The sequence below is a fragment of the Lissotriton helveticus genome, chromosome 9 (genome assembly GCF_964261635.1).
Source record: "Lissotriton helveticus chromosome 9, aLisHel1.1, whole genome shotgun sequence".
Classification (NCBI taxonomy): Eukaryota; Metazoa; Chordata; class Amphibia; order Caudata; family Salamandridae; genus Lissotriton; species Lissotriton helveticus.
The window spans coordinates 351,033,306-351,058,612 of record NC_136070.1 but is presented as its reverse complement, the minus strand read 5'-3'; the positions used below and the strand labels follow the sequence as shown (position 1 = coordinate 351,058,612).

General features: G+C 45.3%; 1 protein-coding gene across 1 annotated transcript in view; it reads right to left on the bottom strand.

The window, feature by feature from the left end:
• The window catches only part of UNC79 (unc-79 subunit of NALCN channel complex), a 641,854-nt gene that overhangs the window by 377,400 nt on the left and 239,147 nt on the right, over window positions 1–25,307 (bottom strand). Inside the window, 2 exon segments of the mRNA XM_078660089.1 lie at window positions 1,743–1,964; window positions 22,137–22,277. Coding sequence (XP_078516215.1) covers window positions 1,743–1,964; window positions 22,137–22,277 — 363 coding nt within the window.

Sequence of the window (25,307 nt, the reverse complement as noted above, 5' to 3'; positions counted from 1 at the left end):
TTCCCTCTCCCTCACAGACACCACAGGGATCCGTCAAATCAACAGCGGAGGACTCTTCTCGCAACTGGCGTCCAAGGCATGGAACAACCTCACCCTGCACCTCAGGACTGCACTATCATTCCAGCAATTCAGGAAAGAACTCAAGACATGGATGTATGTACAACCAACCACGCAGCAGCCAACATCTCGAGCACCTCAAGACCCACACAGGTAATTTGCCACGCTCTATAAATGTTTGATTGATTGACATGAAGTAAATGCTCATGAAGCAGGAAACTGTGTTGTCAGTAGAGTAATTAAATGACCATGATGCTTGACCTCGCCTCGACCTGCAGATGGTGAGAATACAGTTGTATATCTGCCCCAGTGTGGTACAGCCACCTTGAGACATAATTCTGCAGTAGTAGAGTCAGTGCACGTCAAACTAACAGAACATCATATGAAAAAATGGCACACTACCGGTCTGACCCTGAGATAAGGGACACCTTCCAGTTTAAGGTGGTGCATATGAGACAAGTGAGCCAGTCAACACAGCATATCTGGGCTGAACAAGGCTGCCTTCACCTACTCAAACACCTGTGCTCTTATTCAGCTGATCATTTCAATTCTAACCCATAGTCACCAGATGAGGAAAGGTCATTAGTCTGATGGTTCAACATTTGACAGCCTGGAAAAGGTCCTGAAGAAACAGGAGATGGCACCTTCTATCACTATGCACTATTCAGCAGGTGGCAGTACCAGCACTGCAGCATCCATCGTCCCCAATTCTTGCCCAAAGACTCTGTGCAAATGGCAAGGAGAAGATCAATCCATACTGCATAATGTCCTGGGCCACCTCAGGAGCCTGACCCTAAGCAACAGGATTAGGTCATGATTTCGAAATGTGGCTTTTGTTATGCTACAGTAGCAGGCCTCCCAGCTCTATGTTTTGAAATTGCATTTTGTTTTACTGCTTTGCATCGTATTTAGTTTTTGGACTACTGTATGGTATATAACACTCTTTTATTCAATGTTGAATGGGTTAGTATGAATATTGTACCTCCTAAATATGGCCCACAGACTATGAACTGTGTTGGAATGAGTGGAGAAGTGTAGCTCAATGGTTAGAGCGGCAGACCCTGATGCAGAGGTCTAGCCCGGGACCAGGGTTCAATTCCCCGCCCCGGCGGGTCTTGGGCTCAAAAATTCCACGGACCTGATCATTCTTGCCTCGGTGCCTATTCCAATCATGGAGTCCCACTCTGCAACTCTGGGCAATAGCTTGCTTAATCTCCACAACGGCCCCCACAACGCTAAGGATGCCTGGCCTCCACCTTGGGGTTGCCCAGGAGTGGACACCTCACAGGGAAAGCCAGGATGGGTTCCACAGCGGTATTCGCACATGCACCTTGCGACCCTTGCGGGTGAGTAGTGCGCTATACACGTATCAATTTACATTTACAATGAGTGGAAACTAAAGGTCCTTGCGCAATCCATGCCCATACGTCTGTCCACTTAAAAGGTGATGCCATGTTTTTACATTCTCTTACTTCTCAGTTTCCCCAACAGCTCTTGTGCCATGACATGGAACCGTGCCTCTTCTGAAATACGTCCATCTCATCTTCCGTACTTATTAGACCCCCTTCCACTTACCACTTGAACAATCACAAATTGAATGATTGTGATGATGTTCTAGCTTCTCCAGTGCATTGTAGACACTAGAGTGGGCATTAATGTGGCACAAAGGTCATTCCCATGCATACCTGCTTTAGAATGAGGTCAAACATGAGGATGAAGCAGTTCAGGTTCATCTCTTCTTCATCGCAGTCAAAGTCAATCGTCCTGCCGGCACCATGGCTGTAGTTCTTCAAGGGACTCCGGAAGGGACTCCGCATGGGGCTTCGGAATGGGCTCTGAAATGGGCTTGGGAAAGGGCTCAGCATACCATGCTGGACTCTGCGTCCGGGGTCCGAAGCGATGCTCCCCTGTGTCAAAGTAAGAGACACATCTTACAATGATAAAATTCAATCATATTTAAAGACATGCCCAGTGCACTCTCTCAGTGCACTCTCAGTATCTTTTGGGCTTCAATGCACACGTTAATAGACAGCTTTATTAAGCAGCATTAAATATTATTCAGTATAACAATTTACCACTAAACCATAGACTAGCGAACAAAGAAAAAAAGGTCAATAAATGGTTATCACTTCGCTGATTTTGGAAAGATGAACTGCAGAGTTATCCTTGTTGGTATTCAAATCTTTCGAATATAGACTGTACATAAATGTGAGCAGCAGGTGCTCTATCCATTAATCTTATTTATTAAGCCAAACACCTTTTATGGGCATTGTTGAACTTACAACTGTTGTTGCTTGGGTATTCAGAATTTTTCCTAATCATGGCTTTCCCATTTGACACCTATAATTGCCTCTTTATTAATACTAGGGTGCTAGACATATACATTGAGTACACCAGTTCCTGGGTGGGAAAGTTGAGAGTTATTTTATAATCCAGGCAGGTGCTTGTGGTTTATAGAGGAGACTTCATGTATAGTACAATTTCAAGACATTAAGTGGTATTAGACAAATATTAGAGTACATCACAACTCACCTTAAAGTGTTGTGCATGTATCTGTTTACTTAACAGGTGTAAGAGAAATGCATTGCAGAGTTTACAATTAGATGTGGAAGTGGAGTTTTCTGCTGCCTTCCTGTTGACCTACAAAATATGCTTTATTGAGAGCCAGTGCAAGGATGTTTGACCCCAAAGGCAAACAAGCAATGGCAAAGACAATAGGCTTGTTTTGGTAAAGAAAAATTAGCATTCGCATGCACTCAACATTTTGAAAATGCACAAGATTTTCCCAATGTAGGCGGTAGTACCTTAGGGCCCCATTTAATTTGTGGCGTAGATTACGGTCCGCCAACTAAATTTATATATGTGTGTACCTTGGGATTAATCACTGCGGAGATTACTCTGCCTTCGTTGTGATTAACCCCCTCCGATGGCCCTGCAGAGTAAGGGCCATTGGAGGCTGGATTGTCATTCCACCCACCTAATTTAGATGCAGGTAAAAATAGGGCTTGAACCTGTATCACCCTCTAGAGTCTAAGCTACTCAAAACAAGGAAATGAGGAATAGGTTCTGGCAGGATAGATTAAAATGATTTTTTCAGAGATCACTTATTATTAGTTTCAAAAAGTGAACATATCAAACTGTTATTTAAATCTTAGTATACATCTTTTATATATCTTTTGTATATCTAACAGTATTTATTTGTAATCACCAAGGCATCATTTCTGTGTAGAAAAGAGAAGCAGCTGGCAAAGAAAGGGTTTTACTTTTGTCTAGAGTTTGAGCAAAAAAAATACAAAACAATACAAAATCCCATACATGAAAAAATAATTGTGCAACCAAAAGCAATTTCAAGTTAACTTGTTATAGTATATTCACATGTATGAATATCGAGCACAATCCTTGCTAGGGATACAATGTACAAAACATGATGAACAAATCCATTGTTCGGGAGGTAAGTTCTGTCACCAGGTAAAACGCCTAAGGTGAAGACCAGCTCTTGGAGGGAAAACAAATTGTTTCTAGCAAATTAGAGCACTGGTCTTTGGCAAAGTTGAAACCTCGTTTCATTAATTTTGTGAGGCAAAATTCCTGGAATAGATGGTCTCACCTAATTTAGATGGGCAGAATTACAGGTACGTTTTCACTGCTGGTCACTGCCAGGAAACCCTAGTGGTAAGGGGCAGTGAAAGCTGCTAAATGCTCCCCTCACCATTGGAGCAGATGTCCATGGCAATGGGAGAAATTTATTTTTTATTTTCAAAAAGATCTTGTTTTGGAATTTTCTTATTGAAAACAGAAAAAGTAAACTGTTTGGTGCAGGATTCCCATCCCGCTAACGGAGCCCTGCACCAAAGAGGAAAATACATTTACAGGAACCGCTGTGTTGGCAGTTCATGCTAGTGCTTTAAAAATGACCACCAGCAAGGGGGCAATTTATAAATTTGGCGAATGTACTCTTGACGTAACTTCATTTATTGCTGCAGCAGACAGACGTTTCTTGGGCTGCTAACAGAGGTGCCAGAAGTAAGACACAGATCGTGTCTTGCTGCAGCAGGCGGACGTAAAATGGACTGCTAGTAGAGGTGACAGAAGTAAGACAAGTCCTTCCTTGCTGCAGCAGGCAGGAAAACCTTGGCTCCTACTAAAGGTGCCAGGAGGGCGCCACAAATCCTTCTTTACTGCAGCAGGCTGCAGTACTCTGGCCTGCTCCTAGAGGTAACACAAAAAAACACAAATTCATCCTTGCAGCAGCAGCAGGCAAGAGTACCTTGGACACCTAACAGAGATGCCAGGAGTAAGGCATACATTCTTCCTTCCTGCGGCAGGCACGAGTACTCTGAGCTCCTCCTAGAGAAGCCAGGAGTAATACACAAATCCTTCTTTGCTGCAGCAAGCTGCAATACTCTGGGTTGCTCCTAGAGGTAACACAAAAAGACACAAATGTATCCTTGCAGCCGCAGGCAAGGTTACCTTGGACACCTAACAGAGATGCCAGGAGTAAGGCATAATTCTTCCTTCCTGTGGCAGGCACGAGTATTTTGGGTTCCTTCTAGAGATGCCAGGAGTAAGACACAAATCCTTCTTTGCTGCAGCAGGCTGCAGTACTCGGCCTGCTGCAAGAGGTACCACACACTCTTCCTTGCTGCAGAAGGCAACAGTACATTAACCTTCTACTGGAGATGCAACAAGTAAGATGCAAATCATGAATTGCAGTAGCAGAAGGCAGTACCTTAGGATGTTCCTTTGGTGAATAATTCAAACTGTCAACAGGGGCATCTTTCATTTTTCAAAATGTTTGCCATGTTAATTACCGTTACACCAGGGGCATTTGAATGTGATTTCTAATTGAAAGCCCTTTGGCGCATTAAGATGATATCACATTGTGAAACCAGGTTTAAGGTCTTGATTTGTTGAGCTGAAGCAGCTCCCCCAATGTCAGATAAGACGAGAATGACTTGGCTAGATATTGATATGTTGCTGTGGTGTCAGCACACAGGGTAGTAAATAATGATTTCAAACATTTCATTCACTAAAGTAAAAAAACAATCAAAAGAAATAATACATTTAGTCAAACAGGATTTAGAGCTAAAGCCTCTATTTTAGATAATGTTGTGGCTTTATCCTACCTAACCCACCGGGCAACACGCAAGAAACAACTCCCGCTCTTTGTCAGTTTTGTGGACTACTCATCAGCCTTTGACCTGGACGACAGTAACAGTTTATAGAGAAAGCTTGGAGACTGGGGCACACCCAACAACTTGATCCAGGCCATCATTTCGTTTCACACCTCAAATTGGGTACAAGTCAAGCTAATACTGATGGGGATTAGCAAAAAAATCCAGACAGATAATAGCCTTAAGCAAGGCTGCGCACTACACCTCTGCTCTTCAACCTCTACAATGCTGAGATGGGTGCACCCTTGAAATACATAAACCTGATACCGCCGAAAATCAGCCCTACTAAAGTTCCACTACTACAATATGTTGATGGCATCATCCTCCTGGACCACTCCAGAGTTGGCATAAAGAGGGCCCTAAATGCCCTGCACAAGTACAACCAAGAGAACAAGATGGTGGCAAATTGGACCAAGACCAAAGTACAACTTTTTGGTAACAAAACCAAAAAGTCAAACTATGCCAGGGCCCATAAAAAATTGAAACGGCGGACAGTTACAACTACCTAGGGGATATGTGATGTTACAACGCATGCCATTACCCCGCATGCCGTTGCAACGCAAAACTTTACCCCGACTTTCTGTCTGGGTTGCTGGTAGTTGGAATAGTTTAATTTACTATTCCAACTCCAGTGTGTGCAACAGTAGGTAAGGTGTTGGAGTTAAATCCAATACCTTCTACCCACTGCTACATACCTTTTGCATTGAAACAGCATGTGGGGTTATGGCATGTGTTGTACCTCTTGCAGTGTAACTGTTCTTTCCCCTACCTAGGAGTTTGGGTATCATCTAAAGGAGGAGCCAAACAGCACCTCACAAACACGATAACAAATGTGGAAGCAATTTCAAACAGAATGTGCAACTTTAACAATGCCCTGGAAAGTCCTTCCACCATCCCAATAAGATGAGTAATGGCTGCAACCCTCTTACCAACTATCAGGTATGGCCATCAAGCTTATCTGGGACAACTAGTCAACATCATGGATAAGTATCAGCTCACGGTATGCAAAACGGTCTTTATACTTCCTGCATACCTCCTGAGACACTTAATAAGGTTGAAATTCGGCTTCCTTTGTTAATTATTACTATAAGAACCAAAAGGCCCCACTCAACACCATGAAAGCCGTTCTTTGGCACATCTTCTCTCAAGAAGGGAACCCTTGGTGCCTATACCTTCACAGATCTACTGCCATCATTCAATTAGACCAGTTGGTCTGGAGCTTTAGTGTGCCGCCATCAAAACAATATTGAAAAAACAACCAAAAAGATTGTTGAAGGCAAGTGACATGGATAACCTCAGTAAATCCAAGCTATTACAAGCAGTGGGCAATCATACACTAATGTCCAATCAGACTGCCTCAGAAACCAACACTATCAAAGCTGCGACAATCGGAAAGCGTGCCTGAAGCAAACAATGTTTGCAAGGCTTATAGATTTACAATCCAGAGAAGTAAACCCCAAGTGCAGTCACTCGCTAAAACCTCCAACTGCAGACTTTGTGCCTATCAGTGTGAATCCTTGCTGTTGTTCTGCACTTTGGAATCCACTCTGCTTGGTTTTTTTCAGATTCAGAAAATGCTTTATTCGATTTTAGATACTTGATAAAACCATAAAAGTGGGTAATACAAAAGACAATTCATTTAAAATATACTTTAAAAAATACATTACATAGACAAATACCGCCACAGTACAGAAATTTCCCAATTAAAAAACTAACAAGTTATACTTTTCCTTTTCCTCAATATGCTTTTTAAAAGTCCAATCATGATTCCAACACAGTACATATTGTCCAATAATTGTAAAAATAGGAAAGCCGGGCGACATTGCCGCCACGCTCCCTGCTTTAGAAAAGGGATGATCCATCTAGCACATTCCTTGGCATAAAATTTACAAAAAAAGGATCACGTGCATTGTTGTTTGGGGTGCTAGATTATCGCACGGGCAGTGGCAAAGATGCCTAGACCAGTCATTTGTGGCTGGAAATGAAACCAGGTGATGAAAACAATCAAACCTCAACCTGGTCAGTATATATCTATCGTATCCCCCTAAACACCACACTACGAAGGGTTGAATGGAGTTACTGACCAGGGTCAATTGGTTCTGGATCACAGTATTTTTATTAAATTCCACTGCTACTCTTAGAGACTCAAAATGATTCAAACATATGGCTTTAAGCTCTTTTCTGGATATTGTGCACATGGAATCTGGTTTAACATAAAAATCTGGTCTACTCAGATCGTTTGACAATTTTCTTACATAACTCAGCCAGGGGATTTTTCTAACCTGGTCCTAGGCTGGGTGAGGTCCAGACTCTGTGCCAGAGTAAAATTGGCTGCATTTTAATCACATCGGAGATGTGAGGAATCCCTAATTCACTGTGGCAATTAAAAACAGATGAGCTCTGAGGAACAGCTAATATAAATCTTAAAAAAGCATTTCTACCACCTGTATTGGGGAAACATCATAAAACCCCCAGACCCCTGCTCCGTATGTAGCAATACTTGTGCATTTGGCTTGATAGATTTTTAATAGGATCCCCATCACTGCCGCAGTCGACCTCTTAAACAAAAGGGTCCTACTCTTAATCGCTGGCCCCCAGGAACCTGTATCCTCCCGCAAAATACCAAGATAAGGGAAAATTGTGGTCAGTTCAATTTTACTACTCCCTGCTACTAGGCTTCGACATTTATTCTTTCCCTTACCACATGACATCACAAATGTTTTTTTTTACATTGAGTTTCAGTCCCCTATTGCCCATGAAATCAATGTAAGTGGTAAGGGCCCTCTGTAAACCGAGCTGGGATCTGGCCATTAATGCTGCGTCGTCCGCGTAAAGAAAGGAGACAATCTGCTTGTTGTTAAATTGCGGGGAATCTTTCACCCTGGCCACCAGTTCCTCTTCCAGTGCGTTGTTATATAATGAGAAAAGGAACGGGGCCAGTACACAGCCTTGCCTCACATCCCTCTCCACTCGGAAGGACTTTGAACATTCTCCCTTTAGTCCGTACCTCACCTTATCTGAGGCCCACGCATACTGCTGCCTCAGAAATAACACCAGTGAGGGCTTAACCTTTAGACCCTCTAAAATTTGGCATAACCTGCTATGGTCAACACAATCGAAAGCAGCGGTAAGATCTATGAATACCACAAATAGTTTCCCTGTCTTTGCTTGGGTGTACTTCTCCTGTAAAATGGAAAAATTTTAAACCTGCTCGACTTTACCCATCCCTTCCCTAAAACCGTATTGGGCCGGACTTAAGATATTATTTTCTTCGGCCCACAGTTGAAGCTTATTCAAAACGACAATTCCTGCAATTTTCATAAACAAGTCTAAAAGGGTTATGGATCAATAGCAAGCAGGGTTTTGCGGTCCCCTTTTTCAAAAATGGGTATTATTACGGACTCCAACCAGGATTTAATAAAACCCTTAGCGCAACAGGCTTCAAGGACTCGAGTTAACAAAGGGGACCAGAGCTCTGTCGTGCATTTGTACAGATCTATCGGAATCCCGTCGTGGCCTGGGGCCTTGCCTCCTTTACTCTTCTTTATAGCCGTCAGCACTTCACCATGTGTAAAATGAATATCATTCGGCGTAAATACAGTATGCTCACCAGATGGAAGTAGATCCTGGGCTATTGTAATGTCCTCATAACCCTTGTTACCATAAACCGTGGAGAAAAAGTCGACCAATGACTTCTCATCAATCGCTGCCTCAACCTTGCTCCCTCATTGTTAGAAAAGTACGGGTCCTTTACTGCTTGCCAAAAATAAGAACAATCCCTACTCAGAGATGCCTCATAGAGTTTATTCCAAGCCTCATCTTTAATTTCTTTCTTGCATTTATTCCTGGCAATATTGTATGCCTTCCTACACCCTCTAATTGCCTCGTAGTCCCTCTCTGTTTTATGTAGTGCCGCCTTTAACAAAGAATATGCCTTGGTGCACAGTTTATCAAACCATCCATTTTTCTTATCAGATGGTACCGTATGGGGACGGCTCAACGAGTTTTGAATTGCTATTGTAGTTAGGGAAAACGCATTCAAAATGTCCTTGTCAGGGATCCCTTCTCGCAGGCACTCTGTAACAGGGACTATAGCCTGGGTCAAAATCTTAGAATTCAATGCCTCAGGATATTTCCTGCCCCAGCGCAGAGACTAGCCATTTTGACGGGCCAGAACTATATCTTTCGTCCATACCAGACTTTCAACGACAGAGGGAGTACTCCCCGGGGGTAACACAATGTTAATACTTAGCGGGAGATGATCACTCAAACCATTTGGATGAATAATAAATTGGTCAATCCAGTTTGCATAGCAATTTGGAGTGATAATAAAATCTATCAAGGAGTTAAGGCCCCGACCGATGAACGTGGAACCAAATTCTACTGGTGGGGAAACACAACATATTGGCAAAACCGAGGTCAAGGGTTGCCATGACTTCGGTGCATCTATCGCCCCTATCAGAGTAAACAAAGTGGACCACATGGCCATTGTCTTCTGTTTCAGTGACCCCAAGCCCACAGTCAGTCTGAGGACAAACGCTGGTGTTTAAGCCCCCTCCCCAAATCGTAATCATGTCCGTCCCTTTGGATAAAACCAAATTGCTTAGGTCATCATTAAAACTTTTTAGTACATTGGCAAAATTGCACTTGTCTATCTTATTATAAGAGTTAATAACAACTAACACAACTTGCTTGGAAATATGAATGCTGACAATTTGATAGTAGGAGGTGGACTTATTCATTTTGATCTTCTGGACCCTCATCATGTTTGAGATATAAACACAAATTCCCCCTTTATGTCTCCCATGTGCTAATTGCAGTGCTGGTACATGGAATGTCTTATAACCATCGATATGTGGTTTGTTCAACAACCACATCTCCTGGAGGCAAAGGATATCAAAGTTCTTAATAAAATCTATCCATACTGGATTATTTACCTTAGACCTGAAATATTCCAAAAGGCTACTCTAACGGTCCCTTGGGCCAAATCGGCTTGGAATTTTAACACCTGATCACTCTCACACTGTCTTTGATTTCTCCCTGTCTGTATTTCTGCAGCTAAGCTACTTTCAACTATTGCAGTGGATGTTGCATCATTAGATGCCTCACCACCAAGCGAAGCGTTCAGATCAACTTTTTGAGAACCTGCTAAGTGGGAATCACCCGATCCTCGGGAACCCGTATACGCATTGCGATTAGAATAATTGTAAGTTATAGGGGACGAATCAACTACTGTGACACCCCTGCACATGACATTATGCTCTTCTACAAGCGATTCCACCGGGAATACCAAGGGACATACCCTCCGTAAGAATTTGTGGGCCCAGCCAGCTACAGAACTCTGCTTGTTATTAAAACCACTTTTTCTGGCGTATGGAATAAGCACATGTAATAAGGCCACAAGCCTGGCGTTCACCTTAACTGAGCAGATGGAACTGGTGAAATTTGGTAAATATGTCAGCCTCACGCAACAATGCATTAAAAGGGGCGCTCAAGAGGTCACTTTGCCCAGGAAGGGACTGATCACAACGGTGCATGTACAGGGTGTAACACGATTTACAAGCCCCTATCACCACAGAAGGGTCACTTTTTACAATGTTCCTGTGCCAATAGGGGCTTCACCTTATTTACAAGGCAGCGTTAAGTCACTTAACTTGGCTTAATGCTGCCCTGTAAATAAGGCCCCTTTCACGCTATGCTCAGCGTGAAAGGGGAGGGCAAGGAGTGTTGCTGTGGGCGTTCCATCGCAACACGCATTGATTCTGACGCTGCCCCCTATTTACAAGGGAGGTGTAAATATGGGGCAGCACCAGAATTAAGACCAGGGAAAACCTGGTCTTACCCTGGCACAACGAGGAGAAATATTTAATTTTGCCTCGATGTTGTTGTTTTTATGTGTGCTGCGTTGTGCAGCACTCATGGAAACAGCAAGAGGCCAATGATTGTTTATGTACAGGAAGGTCCCCCGTCCTGCACATAAACAATCATTTTTTTAAAATGCCATTATGCCGCCTCTACGTGTGCTGCATGAAGAAACACACATAGAAATGACAAAACAGCATTTACAGATTGTTTATGTGCGGGAAGGAGGACCTTCCAGCACAAAAACAATACTCCCCTGCACGCAGACACCCTTGCACTATGGTGTAAGGGTGCCTGTGTTGGCGCTAGTCTGCTAAGTGTAGCACCCGCACAGGCGGAAAAGAGGGCTGCACCATATTCTTGTAAATATGGTGCAGCCCTGCGTGTCTGAAGTGGCGGAGTGAGGCGTTAAGCCAGGAAGGCTAACACTTCACTCCACCACTTCCCTTGTAAATATGCCCCATTGTCTGCTTAGGTGGTTTGCCGAATAATCCCTGGGGTCCAGCAACAGCACTATTGGTGGCCTTTGGAACTTTTCATGCTAGTACTGTCCAGCGCACATCTGGTCACTTTAGTCCATACCTGCCTGTGAGAACGCACTTTAATGCTGTGTTTGCACTTCCCCTTTCATTTGTTTTATGATCCATAGCTATTTCTACTGTCTCCCTCCCATAGGTTCACTACCCTAATCCCCCTTAAAGAGCTTTGGCAAATAATTTTTTAATATTTAATGAATTATATAATAACTGGTTTTATGTATAATGGGGTTTACCGATCTAATGCTCAGTAATGCCTCTTTTAAAAAACAAAGAGAAAAACAATTGTAAGATTTTAATTATTCGCACAATAAAGTGTTACCAATTCAAAAACAAAGCCTGTTTTACATGTGTGAGTCTACAATTAAAAGGCACCACCACGCAAAGAAACTGAATGACAGTTGTTTTAGCATTATTAATGCTCTCCAACTGGGTAAGTAACGCGAAAGGTTGTTGGGCATTTCGCCTCTAGATGGCAGTGTTAGTTGTACTGATCCAGAGTTACAGCCAGCAGTCTAGTGTTTCTTGTATGCCCTACACTAGACACCCACCCACCACTGATGTCACTGGTCAGGTGACACAGCTCTAATAAAAGGGGCCGAGCGCACGTGCTCGAGGCCAGTTGTACCAGTACCCGACTGTGTCCGTGTCAGTCATTCTTAGCAATGAGGGCCCAGGGCCCCCAACATTACATTGGCGACGAGGCGGACGCTAGCCACGCGTGCCGCAGCTGAAGATCCCCGGGAAAGAAGAAGGGAAGTGCCCATGTGCAGAGCATTCCCCTGGGGAAGCGGCGCCGGCCGCCGAGAGGTCCGCGGGGCGTGTGCTGTGCCCCGGGCCTGAAAATCCATGAGGAGGTGACCGGGAGTCCACCCCGCACCTCCATGCCCAGCACGAGCCCTCCGGCGTGAGGTGAAAGAAGAGCGGACCGACCGGAGCCTACCCGAGTCGGCCGCGACTGAGCCCCTGCCTGGGGTGAAGAGAGAGCCGTGCAGAGCCCACCTGCATCGGCCGCCACCGCATGGTAACCTCCGCGGAGCCCACCCGCGTGGAGGAGAAAAGGCCCGTCGGCCGAAGGTGAGCCCAAGCACCGAAAGCGGAGCCCACCCGCAACAGTCAAAACGCCATAACGGCGGTCGCCAGCCGGCGCCGCCGAAAAACACAAAGCGGAGCCTACCCGCCATAAACTGTACACATTTGCCCCGTAATTAAGCAGGACTCGCGGAGCCCACCCGCGGCCCGCCGGTGGTGCCTCCTGTCCCCCGCCGCGAGGGTAAATGAACACTCGAAGCAGGACCAGCGGAGCCCACCCGCGGCCTGCCTGCAGCGTCTCCAGCCCCCCCCCCCGCAGCGCAGCATGTGTGGAGTGCGGCTGCCGCTGCGAGGGTGAGAGCCGTGAAAGAAAAGCTGAGCGGAGCACACCCGCACGACCATGGCGCCCAGAAGTACCGGGAGTGAAGAAGGAGGACTCGCGGAACCCACCCGCGACCTGCTCGCAGCGTCCTTGTCCCCCGCCACGTGTGTGAAGTGTGGCGGCGGGGGACTGAACTTGTGCCAGAAAGCGCCCGCAGCGAGAGGATAGCTGCTGGGCGCCGATCAAGTAAGCGGAGTCCACCCGCATTGAGGAACGGCACCAGCCCGGCCTCCTGCGAGGCACCTGAAAGCGACCGGCAGCGTGAGGAGAGTTGCCGGGCGCTAGCATCACAATAAAGTGCCCACTGACACGGAGGAATGGTGTGCAAGCAGGCGGGCGTGACTGCACCACAGCGGAGCCAACCCGCGGATACGCCTGTGAAAGCGGCACCAGCAGCCCCCCTTGCTCAGCCCGGTAAACTCACCGGTGGGCGCTAGGAATCCCCGGTCATCCCTGCATCTACATGCCGCAAGCAACAGGCATCAGGAAGAGGGCCCCGTCCAGGAGGAGAAGTGAGCCGGCTGCAGGGAAGAAGCTGCCGAGGCCGCGAAGGAAGCGCACAACACTGCCACCTAGTGGCGAAGCCTCCAAACTGCAGGCCAAGGGTCGAAATCGCACCTGCAAAATCCCGTAAAGAGACTGGAGCAAGCCCAAGGCTGCTAAAGCACTAAACGTGCCCCAGGACAATGTGAGGCACCCAGACATGCTAGAATGGTGCCAGAGCAACAACCAGTGGTGAGGACAAAAGGCACTACACAGCGACGTCCCAAGAGCGCAGGACCAGCACAGAGGCAACTGTGACTGCGGAAAAGGACAGCAGAATCCCAGCAGGGGACAACGGGTTGCAAAGCACGCAAGGAGCCAAGCAAGGAACAAAGGTCTGCACGGTGCAGGAACGCGCCAGAACTGCAGGAACGCGCCAGAACTGCAGGAACGCGCCAGAACCGCAGGAACACGCCAAGAGGCGCAGGAACGCGCCAGAAGCACAGGACCACTGCAACCCTGCAGCACAGCCTAAGTGCGCCAGAAGACAGCTGACTCCCCGCAGAGGACACTCGACAGAAACTGTCAGCCGCAAAGAAAGACATTTCACAGGTACTCCCCAGGAAGTGCCAGAACGTTCAGGACCGCACCAGGAGATAGCGCAGGAACGCGCCAACACTCCAGGAACACTTCAAGAAACGACGCAGGAATGCGCAAGACTGAAGGACAAAGAACTGTACAGAGTTCAAGGCAGTGTGTGCAAACACGCCAGGACAGCGCAGCACTGCGCCGGGAGTGCCAGAAGTCAGGAGCGCCCAGTGACGCTGCACAGCGACACACCAACGCCACAGACCAGCATTGTGCGAGACCGCGCAAGGAGTGAAGGAACTCCACACCTCAGAACCAAACAGCATTGCGCAGAACCGCGCAAGGAGTGAAGGAACTCCACGCCACCACGACCGAGTAACGCAGGGATCGCGTCCTCGGAGACCTGTCAGTAGGTCACAGCGAAGATGACTTGCCAAAAAGTCACCGCCAGATGCGGACCAGTCAAGTGGTCGCCCGGAAAAGAAAAGGAGAAGATGACCAGGCCGTTGGTCACCCGGGAAGAAAAGGAGAAGATGACCAGGCCGTTGGTCACCCGGAAAGAAAAGGAGAAGATGACCAGGCTGTTGGTCACCCGCAAAGGAAAGGAGAAGATGACCAGGCCATTGGTCACCCGGAAAGAAAAGGAGAAGATGACCAGGCTGTTGGTCACCCAGAAAGGAAAGGAGAAGATGACCAGGCCGTTGGTCACCCGGAAGGAAAAGAAAGGAGAAGCGGACAGTCAGAAGATCACGACTGCAAAGACATGCCAGAAGATCAAAGGCATAGCAACTGAATAGATCAAGCAGAGGTCCATGGACGGGACCCAGAAGAGGTCTGATGACACCGACCCGCAGTAAAGAAGGAGCGACGGGAAGAAAGGTGCGATGCCTGGTTTGGCCATCGGAAGAAGAGGAAAGTGTGTCCTAGGGCTAGGACGCAACTAGGGAGATTCGTGTGGAGTGCACGCCACACGGAGATGGCCTGGGTGTTTGAAGAGAAGAAAAGGGACCGACCACGTCGTGAAAGGAATGGAGGAGAAGAAGGGTAGCGAGTGCCACTAGAAGATCACAAGAAGTGAAGAGGTGTGACCAGTCAACCCACACACCCATCAGAAGAAGATGGTGACATGCACCAGAACACCGGAGTGCAGCGGAGAACAAGGCCTGGCATGAACACCGGCGGCACAAGTCAAAGATATCCATCTACAAGCCATCCATCCATGTGGCGATCGTAGAAGAGAGCAAGTTTGGACTGTTGACAATATTCTACCTTTGGGGTTGAGCGGATGATTGAATGGCGAGAGTGCTCACACATCCGGCTGAGGAACTGACCACTCCACATCAACCCGTGGCAGCCCAATAAGCAAAGGCCTCAAGGGACTCTGGTGGCAGCAAGTCCCGCAAGAGAGACGGATCCATGACGGTGCGTCTGCAAGACCCACGGAGAGGAAAGCTTCGCGTGCAAGAAAAGAGTCAACAGCGTAACCTTTAGGTGGAACTCGGACACAACGGTGAAGATCGTGGAGCGCCCCGCTCACGGCCCGAAGGCTATGGTGGAGCAACATGACCGACAACACCAGTCCAGTGGAAGCCTGGCAAAGAGGTCCTCCCGGACATCTTGTGAGAGAGGAATACCGGCGAAGAGGGGCATCCTAGTGAGAGGGATGTATGCACCTACTCCTTTCATCTGCCCAGAAATACTTTGAAGCCTGCTCAGAGACATCACCAAGGACCAGGACTGAAGAGGAGAACCGAGAAGACAAACAATGCTCGGATCACGTCATCCTTCTATCTAAACTACCAACTATCACCAGTGGAGCCAAGCAAAGGCAAGACCGAGAACAATGTCCAAGCGGCGCAGATAGAAGATAGGACCCGCTGAAGAACGGCAAACCATGCCACAATGACTCATGAGTCCTGAATGCAGTAACTACACCATCTGCGATCTGCAATCCACCAAAGAGACTCATTTCAATTTACAGAGTCCAGTGTTATATTGCACGTACATTTTTCATTCCCACAGGTTGAACTTTATCGTGGGGTTTGCAAACTGCATTTTTCTTCCACAGGTTGGACTTTCATTTGTTTTCATTTTTCCCGAAGTTTGGGAGGGATGTACTGATCCAGAGTTACAGCCAGCAGTCTAGTGTTTCTTGTATGCCCTACACTAGACACCCACCCACCACTGATGTCACTGGTCAGGTGACACAGCTCTAATAAAAGGGGCCGAGCGCACGTGCTCGAGGCCAGTTGTACCAGTACCCGACTGTGTCCGTGTCAGTCATTCTTAGCAATGAGGGCCCAGGGCCCCCAACATTACATTAGTCAGGAAATGAAGTATGATATCTCAGTAGCGTGCATGAACTGTCAGTAAAAGTACAATGATAAATTGTCCCACCCATAGCACCTACGGTGCATTTCTTCCGATAAAGGGCGAGGACAAGGCACTAGAGGGACATGAACATGATTGAGTAGTTGGAAAAAACCAACGAATGTCTCCAGAGGCCTGCTGTTACAGATACTGACAATTTTGGCATGCATTGGAAGTGAAAATTATTTTTAGCACAGTTGGATCTAACAGATCTAATGGCCATTACCTGGGCCCTGTGGCCAAGGTGAACTATGTGTCGAGGCACGGGGCTCTGGGCATTGATGCAGACCATGTACCATGCCTGGCCCCCGCTGGGTACAGCTGCAAGCCATACCCAGTGGGTAGTGAGAGCACGGTACTGGGCTTTGAACATCGACACAGGCAGCCGTGGTCCGTGCAAGTAACAGCGGTAGGGCGGTGGGGCCGGGGAAGGGGGGGTTTCGAGGGACAATGCCAAGGGAAAATTAAATAAATAAATTATGTTCCTTCTGCATCGTCCCTCGAAATCCCTCCTTATCCGGCCCCACCACTCACAGGCCATGCACTGTGCCCAGCGCCCGCTAAGCATAGAAGGCTAGGAATGACGGCGGGCATGAGAATGTTAGCTGCATTGCGCAGGCTGAGGAGCCTCCTCACGGCATTTTGAGCAGTGGAAAAAGGAACAATAACATAATGTTATTATCATTTTATTTTTCCGTTGTCTGGCAGGTTTATGGGGCGGGCTGGGGCTTGGCTGTGTAACAGCCAGCAAGGGGAGGAGTGGTGGGCACTTAAGTGCGCATGAGGGCTTGGCCGGCCCTCTTGGGCTGGCCAAACAGTAATGAGCACTTTGCATGTTCCCCACCAGGCTGTAATACACAGCTTGGTGAAGAACATGCACAGGCGACCACTACCTGTCAGAGCACCCAACCACGGCGCTCAGACCAATCAGCGTTGTGATTGGCTTAGGGGAGCCAGGGTGTGTTTCCTGCTTCAAGCAGGAACAGAAGAGGAAGACACGAGGCGCGTGGAGGCGGTCCGGCAGCAAAGTTAGTGTTTTTAAATGTATTTATCTTCTCCCCACCCCACCCCGCCCGTGCTACTCAATGGCAGTCGCGATTGATTGCATGTCTGAACTGTACGAGCTGCAGTATCATAGCTAACCATAAATGCTGAAAATTAGATTTGTACCATACTTAGAATATAATTGCAGCAGCGGATTCACTACCCATATTTCATGGGAATTATGAATGAGTTATTTTCCATAATTTGTAGAAATAACTATAAGCCTGTGAATGACATGTTCAAACCAATGAAAAAGCCAGAGAAGGTCAGAAAGCAGAACAAAATATTACCATACGAAGAAGCTATTATTTAGTACTTACTATCCGCAATATCAGTTTCATTTTGGTTTATTTAGAAGAGTGCATAGTTAATTAAAACCATTACACTGATAATAAAATCAGAGAAACTATTTAACAATAAAATACAATATATCCAAACAAGCATATCGTCAGTGCTCACTCATTTTATTAAACCTTAAACCTTAAAGTAGGAATTAAAGTGCCCACACACGAATAGAATGCACTGTGCAAATGTATCATATTCCATTTTCACAAAACAAACTTCACATTACTTAAAGAAATTTTTATTTTGTTCCCATTAACAAAAGCTTTAAGGTGAAGAGGAATATACATATATTTGTTTTCCTCATCTAACTGACTAAATAAGTTATTTGTTGTACGTAATTGTTAAAACAAAACTGTAGCTTACTTTAACTTTTATAAAACCAGCCGCATGTCATAAAGGATAAGGGAACCTTTTGATTCTAAAAGCTCATATAGGTATAATAGTAATAAATATCAGTGATAAAATAGAAGGAATCATGAAATGAGCTAAAACTACAGTCTCGTAGATTTCCAGTTTTTTTCTTGCCTTTAAAAATGTTGTGAATTTACAGTTCAGGATGTGTCAGTTGCTTCAAAGCATGCAACCACAGCCTGCTTGCACAAGCGGGTTCCTCGCTGATTGAAATGTGCCTTAAGCAAACCCTTCCTCTCATTCAGCAGGCCAGGGCAAAGGCAGGTTATATGGATAATGTTCTCCTCCACAGATTTGCACAGTCTACAGCGGACCTTCTTGTGTTCCTGACCCAGGGCACCACATAGAAAAGACCTAGGAGGAGGCCAAAGCGAAGCCTAATAAAGAGATATTTTTCCTTTCTTGTCCACCCAGTCTCAAGATAGGGCTGAAGCTTGAGGTTTTTCCATTCATTTATAATCATGCATGCATGAGATCTGACTGAAAGAGCCTCTTTAGATGTTATTACGGATATTTGTTCGTCAAAAAGTTGATTCCTTTTATAAATATGGCTCATGGGGCATTTGTCTTTTCCATAGTGATCGGACGCCTATATCGTCCAGCCCTAGGTCTAATTAATGCCTGGAAGGTGGCTTTGTGCTTGCTTGAATTTCTTGCCAAAGAGATTATCAAAGTTGTCTTTCAGTAGTTGATTGTATTTGTTTCCATAATGTAGCCTCCTTTCCTTCCAATGGTTTGGTTCAATAGGCTAAACTTGAACCTTATCTAAGCTTGAGGCGCGTATTGGGGAAGACGAAAAGTGTTCTGAACATGTTTGTGAACAACCCATTCGAAGTTATTGTGTCTCTCCCTTGTAATACCTCACTCCAGTAACCTATGCTTGGTGGTAATTTAGCTGCTATTAATTTTAGCAAATGGCAGGTAACTGGGGCCATCTAAAGATCGCTGAATGCAAGGAGTAACATGTTACCCTTTCCCAGGGCCGGACTGACTACCGGGCAGTTTGGAATGTTGCCGAGCTGGGGGCTGATTTCACTGCAGTGGGGGCTGATTTCGTTCATGGAGACCTGCGTGTGCTTCGAAATAATGAAAGCAAAACGAATTTCGTTTAATACACGCAGGTCCCCATCAAAGAAATCAGCCCCCAGCTCAGCAGCATTCCAAACTGCCCGGTAGCCAGTTCGGCCCTGTCCTTTCTCAGCAGATTATACCTTTTCTGCCGAAAGAAGACCCTATCATCAAATAGGACTCCACAGTGGAGTATCACATCATCTGTATACAAGAGATTTGATATGCACATACCTCCTAGTTTAGGAGGATGTGCATTTACGCCATCAAGGGTTGAGGTCAGATCTGCTAGGAAAAGGTTAAACAAGTATGGCGCAAGTACACAGCCTTGCTTTAATCCCTGGATAGTTACTTTTTTCCTGGACAGGAAGGAGCCATCCCCAATTCTCACGCTCATCCAGGTGTCTGAATATAACAGCTGTACTACTTTTAGAACACCAGATTTCGCCAGAAGAAGTTGTGCTGCACGTAGTCGAATGCCGACTTAAAATCTATAAAACAAAGACAAAGAGCTCGCTTTTTCAGATTTTGTTTGTCCAAAATTACAGACAAAGATAAAATATTGGCTGCCATCACATCCCCTTGTACGAACCCTGATTAATTAGGAGGAATCATGTTCTTTTCTTTTGTCCAAAGCAGAAGATCTGTTAGAAGAAGACCTACAAAATGCTTTGCCTCAGTATCTGTTAATGTGATAAGACAATAGTTTTCCAGGTGGGAACAGTCCCCCGCTTTGAAAACGGGGGTGAGTCTAGAGTCTTTCCAAGAGGCTGGAATAGATTTCAATTGGAGGGCACTGTTGAAAACTACGGCCAGTCTGTCCACCCAAAAGGCTGGGTTGGCTTTGTACAGTGCATTTGGTATTCCATTCGGACCTGGGGCCCTGTCTTGTCTGCTCTTTTGGATGACTTTCAGATTTTTTCTTCAGATCATGGAGTCCTCTAGGTTTGTCAGGAGTTGTATAGGGGGCCTTACTCCCTCTCTTATAGCTTTGGGGCACTGTGTGCTTTGAGGATTGACTACAATTCTTAAAAAGGAAGTCAACCCAACCTGCTTCTGCTACTTTGGAGCTCATAATTGTCGTTGGAGCCCTGTTCTAGTTGTTAACCATCTCCAAGAAACCCCTTGAGATTTTTATTTTTACTAAGATATAGTGCTTTAGTCCAGCCCCAAATGCGATGCAGTGCACGCAACGAAATTCGTTTAATTTATTTATATATTTACTTACATGTAATCCTCCGTAATCCATAGATTACTACCCCCCACCCTGCCCCTCCCCCTCCCCATATCACCGCCCGGCTGCTACTCCCACCACTGACCGCTACTGGTAAAGAGTGTAAAAAGTGCCCACATTTCCGTTGGATCGAGGGTATTCTTTTTTTTAAATTGCATTACGCAATCAACATTTTGTTTCAAAGCACATGTATTATAACAAATTCATAATGTGTAACATATTATTGAGTTCTGATGACATTTACAACTGCAAGGTTGATTATATGTCAAAAAACATAAGTACATAAAACTGGGGGGCTAGTTTTGCCTTATCCCATCCTATTTTTTGCAGTTGAAAGATCAGCAGAACTTCTGGATGCAGGGAATTGTTTTCTTTGCTGTCACTTGGGTTTGTCAGCCATTATTGACAGCAGGGTAACACAGTATCTGCCTACTGATAAGTTACATACATGCCATTGTGTAGAGCCGTAAATCCCACACTGGGACATCCCGCATTAAGGACGAACAGGTACATGGCCCCTCCTGTGAAATACCTGATTTAGAACTTTGTAATTTAGTGGGGCACTGTTTCTGATTTTATTATTTTATTTATTTTTTTAAACTTTGCCAGCTTAGCACTTTGTGAAGCTGGTGTTTTACACCCTTACATGGATTCATATAACAAAGTTGCCCATTATGTAACCCCTCTTTTAACACACAAACACATTGACATTATAGCATCACAGCAGTGTAATATGGTCATTATAGCGGAGTCTGTGTTAGAGTTTCCACGAGGAATTAAGAATCCTTTTTGAGTTAACGTATGAACATCTTTGACTTTTGTTCTGCATATTTGGAATCCCCTTCTGGTGTGCATGTGTGATTACATAGATGAAGCTTGGAGAACAATGATTTAATTTTCATAGTTTTAAGATCACTTTTATACAGCACTTTGATGCACTCCTGAAATGTGCTCTTTTATGTGCTTATCTCCCACTGAACCTTTATTGTTTCACTGAGGAAATATATACTGTGCTGTAGTTCTCCTTACGCAAAAGAAGCAATTGATGGACGGAAAGTTGGACAATGCAAACATTCACCCCCAGTCACATGGATCTGGGTTAAATCCATCATTCATTTGCTAACCACACACCCCCAGTTTGGACCCAGCCATATGCAAATCAGTCTTGACCCTGTTCCTTGTGGGAACAGTCCAGCCCGAACTGCCAAGCCAGGTTCTCCCTGGACTGGAAACAAGCATCCTGGGACCGGTTTCAGGGCATCACCCTTCATCAGCCAGGCTAGCTTGAATCCAGTGGTGTAGTGAGCACGGGACCCACGTCTGGGCAAACCCTTCCCACTTAGGGCACCATATGCAAAAGAAACAATTGATGGACGAAATGTTGGACAATGCAAACATTCACCCCCAGTCATGTGGATCTGGGTTAAATCCATCATTCTTTTGCTCACCACACCACCCCAGTTTGGACCCAGCCATATGCAAATCAGTATTGACTAAAGCACATGGTAAGACTAATGCTAGTGAGTAAAGTGAGTATTATCAGTGCTTACCCTTCGAGCTGGGAGATTTCCCGCAAGTTCATGGACGCGCGTCTTCCTCTGATTCGCCAGTTCTTTGACTGAGTTGACACCATCGGAAAACATGCCGATAAGAAGCTCGAGGGGGACCACAATGTCTAGTTCTGACAAAACCTGTGGCAAATTTAAAGACAGAAACAGGAATACTATAAAAACATTCTGACATGCATTAGGCTATCTTGATTTGAACAAAGGTAATTAAGGATAAGTGTAAAAGCATATTAGTGAATTGTAAACATTTAAAAAACGGACCACTAGTTTAAGAAAAAATGTGCTATACCTGACTTATGACGAGACTTAGCTTGTTGACTTCTTTTCCTTGGGAAAAGTAGGGAGGGTATACAAAATCTAATTTCCTTGTCAAATAAGGTTGTGCTCCACCCGGCACTACAGAGGTGCCGCTGGCACTTCCATATTCAGTTGTGGCTCTTAACTATTTGCCGTGGTATTTGGTTTGGGAGGAGACAGACAAGGAGGAATCTGGCAGGCAGGACGAGGCCTACCATCATTTGAGTGAAGGGAGATGGAAATTAAAACAAAAACGCATGCGGGGAAGGAAAAGAGGCCTAAACCGCACTGTGGTATGGCACAGAACTTCTGTGCTTAATTATTTCCGAACTCAGTCCTACGCGTCGTGACTATTGTGACTGTGAAGGAACCCAAAGAGCGCACAATCAAGAAGGTTTTTCAATGGGTTTGCACATAACATGTAGCACATAATCGGAGGAGTGGAAAGAATGGATTTAAGAAAAGGTTGCACCATGCCCTAACAGCTCTCCACCATACACTCTTACTCCAACTGTCCTAACATCCAGCTGCACTGCCCACCTATCCATTCCAACCCCATCACCGCGTGTTCTCTACTCTTTTTTAGGAGGTGGGTGGGCCGGTCACCGTGAAGGGACCAGAATGGCTGGACCATTGCCTGGGCTAGAGAGATAAACCTCAGAGGATTCGGAGGGAAGGGAGGTTTGGGAGCAGGAGGGAGGGAGGTTGAAGGGACAGATGAGGTTTTTATATTGTCCATCCAGTGAAGTGTCTGTTCCTAGTGCTCAGGGAACATGAGCACTACATGCTTTTCCTGTTTTAGTCTGCTGGTTGCTATTAGTCAGGATTAAGGCCTTCAGACAGCTTAGACTGGGAGGTGGATCATTCTTGGCACCTTTGTTCCAGCTTCTGCTGCTGGCTAGGAATGTATTACAGAATTCTGAATGCCATTACAACGATTGGCTTTACAGCGAACTTTTTACAACAAAGGCATTACAACGAAAGTCTTTTCACCTGTTTTTTTTTTTAACTAATATCCCTTTACAACGAATGCCACAAATTTCTAAGTATTTTACAGGTAAGTATAAACCCTTTGTGTGTGAGTGTGTGAGTGGCAGTGTAGATAATTAAATGGTTGTGTGAGTAGTTGTATGGGTGAGTGAGTGGCTATGTGACTGGCTATACAAGTGAGTGCCTGGTAGTATGAGTAGTTGTGAGTGAATGGTTGTGTGAGTGAGTGGGTGTGTGAGTGACTATGGATGAGTGAATGGTTGTGTGAGTACTTGTATGGGTCTGTGAATGGGTATGTGAGTGGGCATGTAAGTGGGTGTTTGAGATGTTATATAGTGGTGTGAGTGGTTGTGCGGATGATGTCATCAGTGATATCACTGGCCATGTTATGAGTGATGTAATATGTGAGGTCATAAGCAATTAATTGCGTGGTCATAAGTTATAGTTACCTTAGGTAACTATAACTGCTGAATTTCTATGGTTTTGTACGAGAGAAATCTGAACCTAACTATAACGTCCCTGCAACCTTAAGTTTTTTAGTGAATTTCTGAGGTTTTTTAACTTCTATTTCCTAACTATAATGTCCCTGTAACCTTTGTTTTTTTAGTGAATTGCTACTTTTTTAATGTTATTTCCTAACTATAAAATTGATGGAGCAAGGATTCAAGAAAATAAAACTTGCTTGGATCAATTCCTCATTAACAAGTACTAATCACTAGAAATAGAAATTAAAAAGGAAATTAGAATGCGCATAACACTTACATATGGGAAAGAGAGCTTTATGCACGCTTAAATAACAAAGAATAATTTGCAACGTGACCAAATCCCGCTTGAAACCCCAAAAAATTCTGTGCAAGAACAAACTAGAACCTACATAAATAACCATGTGACTAACTCGTTTGAGAGGGAAAACTCTCACGCATGCACAAGGATTACTAGCCTAGGTCTTGAGACATCGCGTGCCTGGCATATGCTTACCTGTACTTTAAGAGAAGATGCTGCTGCTAATGCTTTTGCTTAAAGAAAGAGAATTTAACATGGGATAGAGTAGAAGTGGGTGGTGAACAGTGACAATTACATATTTGAGAAATTAACATCTGTTTATGTTTCCTTTATTAATAGTGTATGTTTGGGCCTAATGTGCTAAGCCAGTGGTTCCCAAACTTTTCCAACCTGTGGCTCCCTTTACCTATTGACTGTTGGCCGCGGCTCCCCAGTATGGTACATTTTGTGGCAGGTGGTGAATGTAAGCCCATTCTCGGTAGTACTTTCATGTTTTTCCCTAAAAATAATTGGGATGAAGCTGAAGGTATTCTAAAACATAGATGTAATCATATCCTGGCCACTGCAAAGCCCCATGCTGTATCAACAACTGATTGGACTAATTGGAGAGACAGTGTTCTCAGAGAAGTGTACTGTAAATGCACGTCAGTGGGCTTGCATGAAACACATTGGCGTGTGCATTGCAGACTGTTTGACACACTGTGAGCTTCATCAGACGAAACCCCGACAAGGTTTATTCACCTCACCCCCACCTTTTTCTAAATAAGGGTATAAATCCCGCATGTCCCTCCTTGCAAAGAGATACTTTCTCTTACCGCGTATCTCTGGCTAAGGCCTCAGCAGCAGCTTTAAAATTTTGAAAGACCTCAGGAGAGTATGGGTTGAGCTATATTGCAATTCCGGGCAAAAACCCTCTAGAGTAGAACAGAAAATGGAGACAAACAGCATGCCATTATGTAAAAGGGAGAAACAGTCAGCCGCCTTTGCTGCCTGCTGCGAACTCAGCAGGAAACCAATTCAGACCGAATCTGTGGGCAATTTGACTCGGTAGAACTCTTGGAATGGGGAAAAGCACTTCCCTTT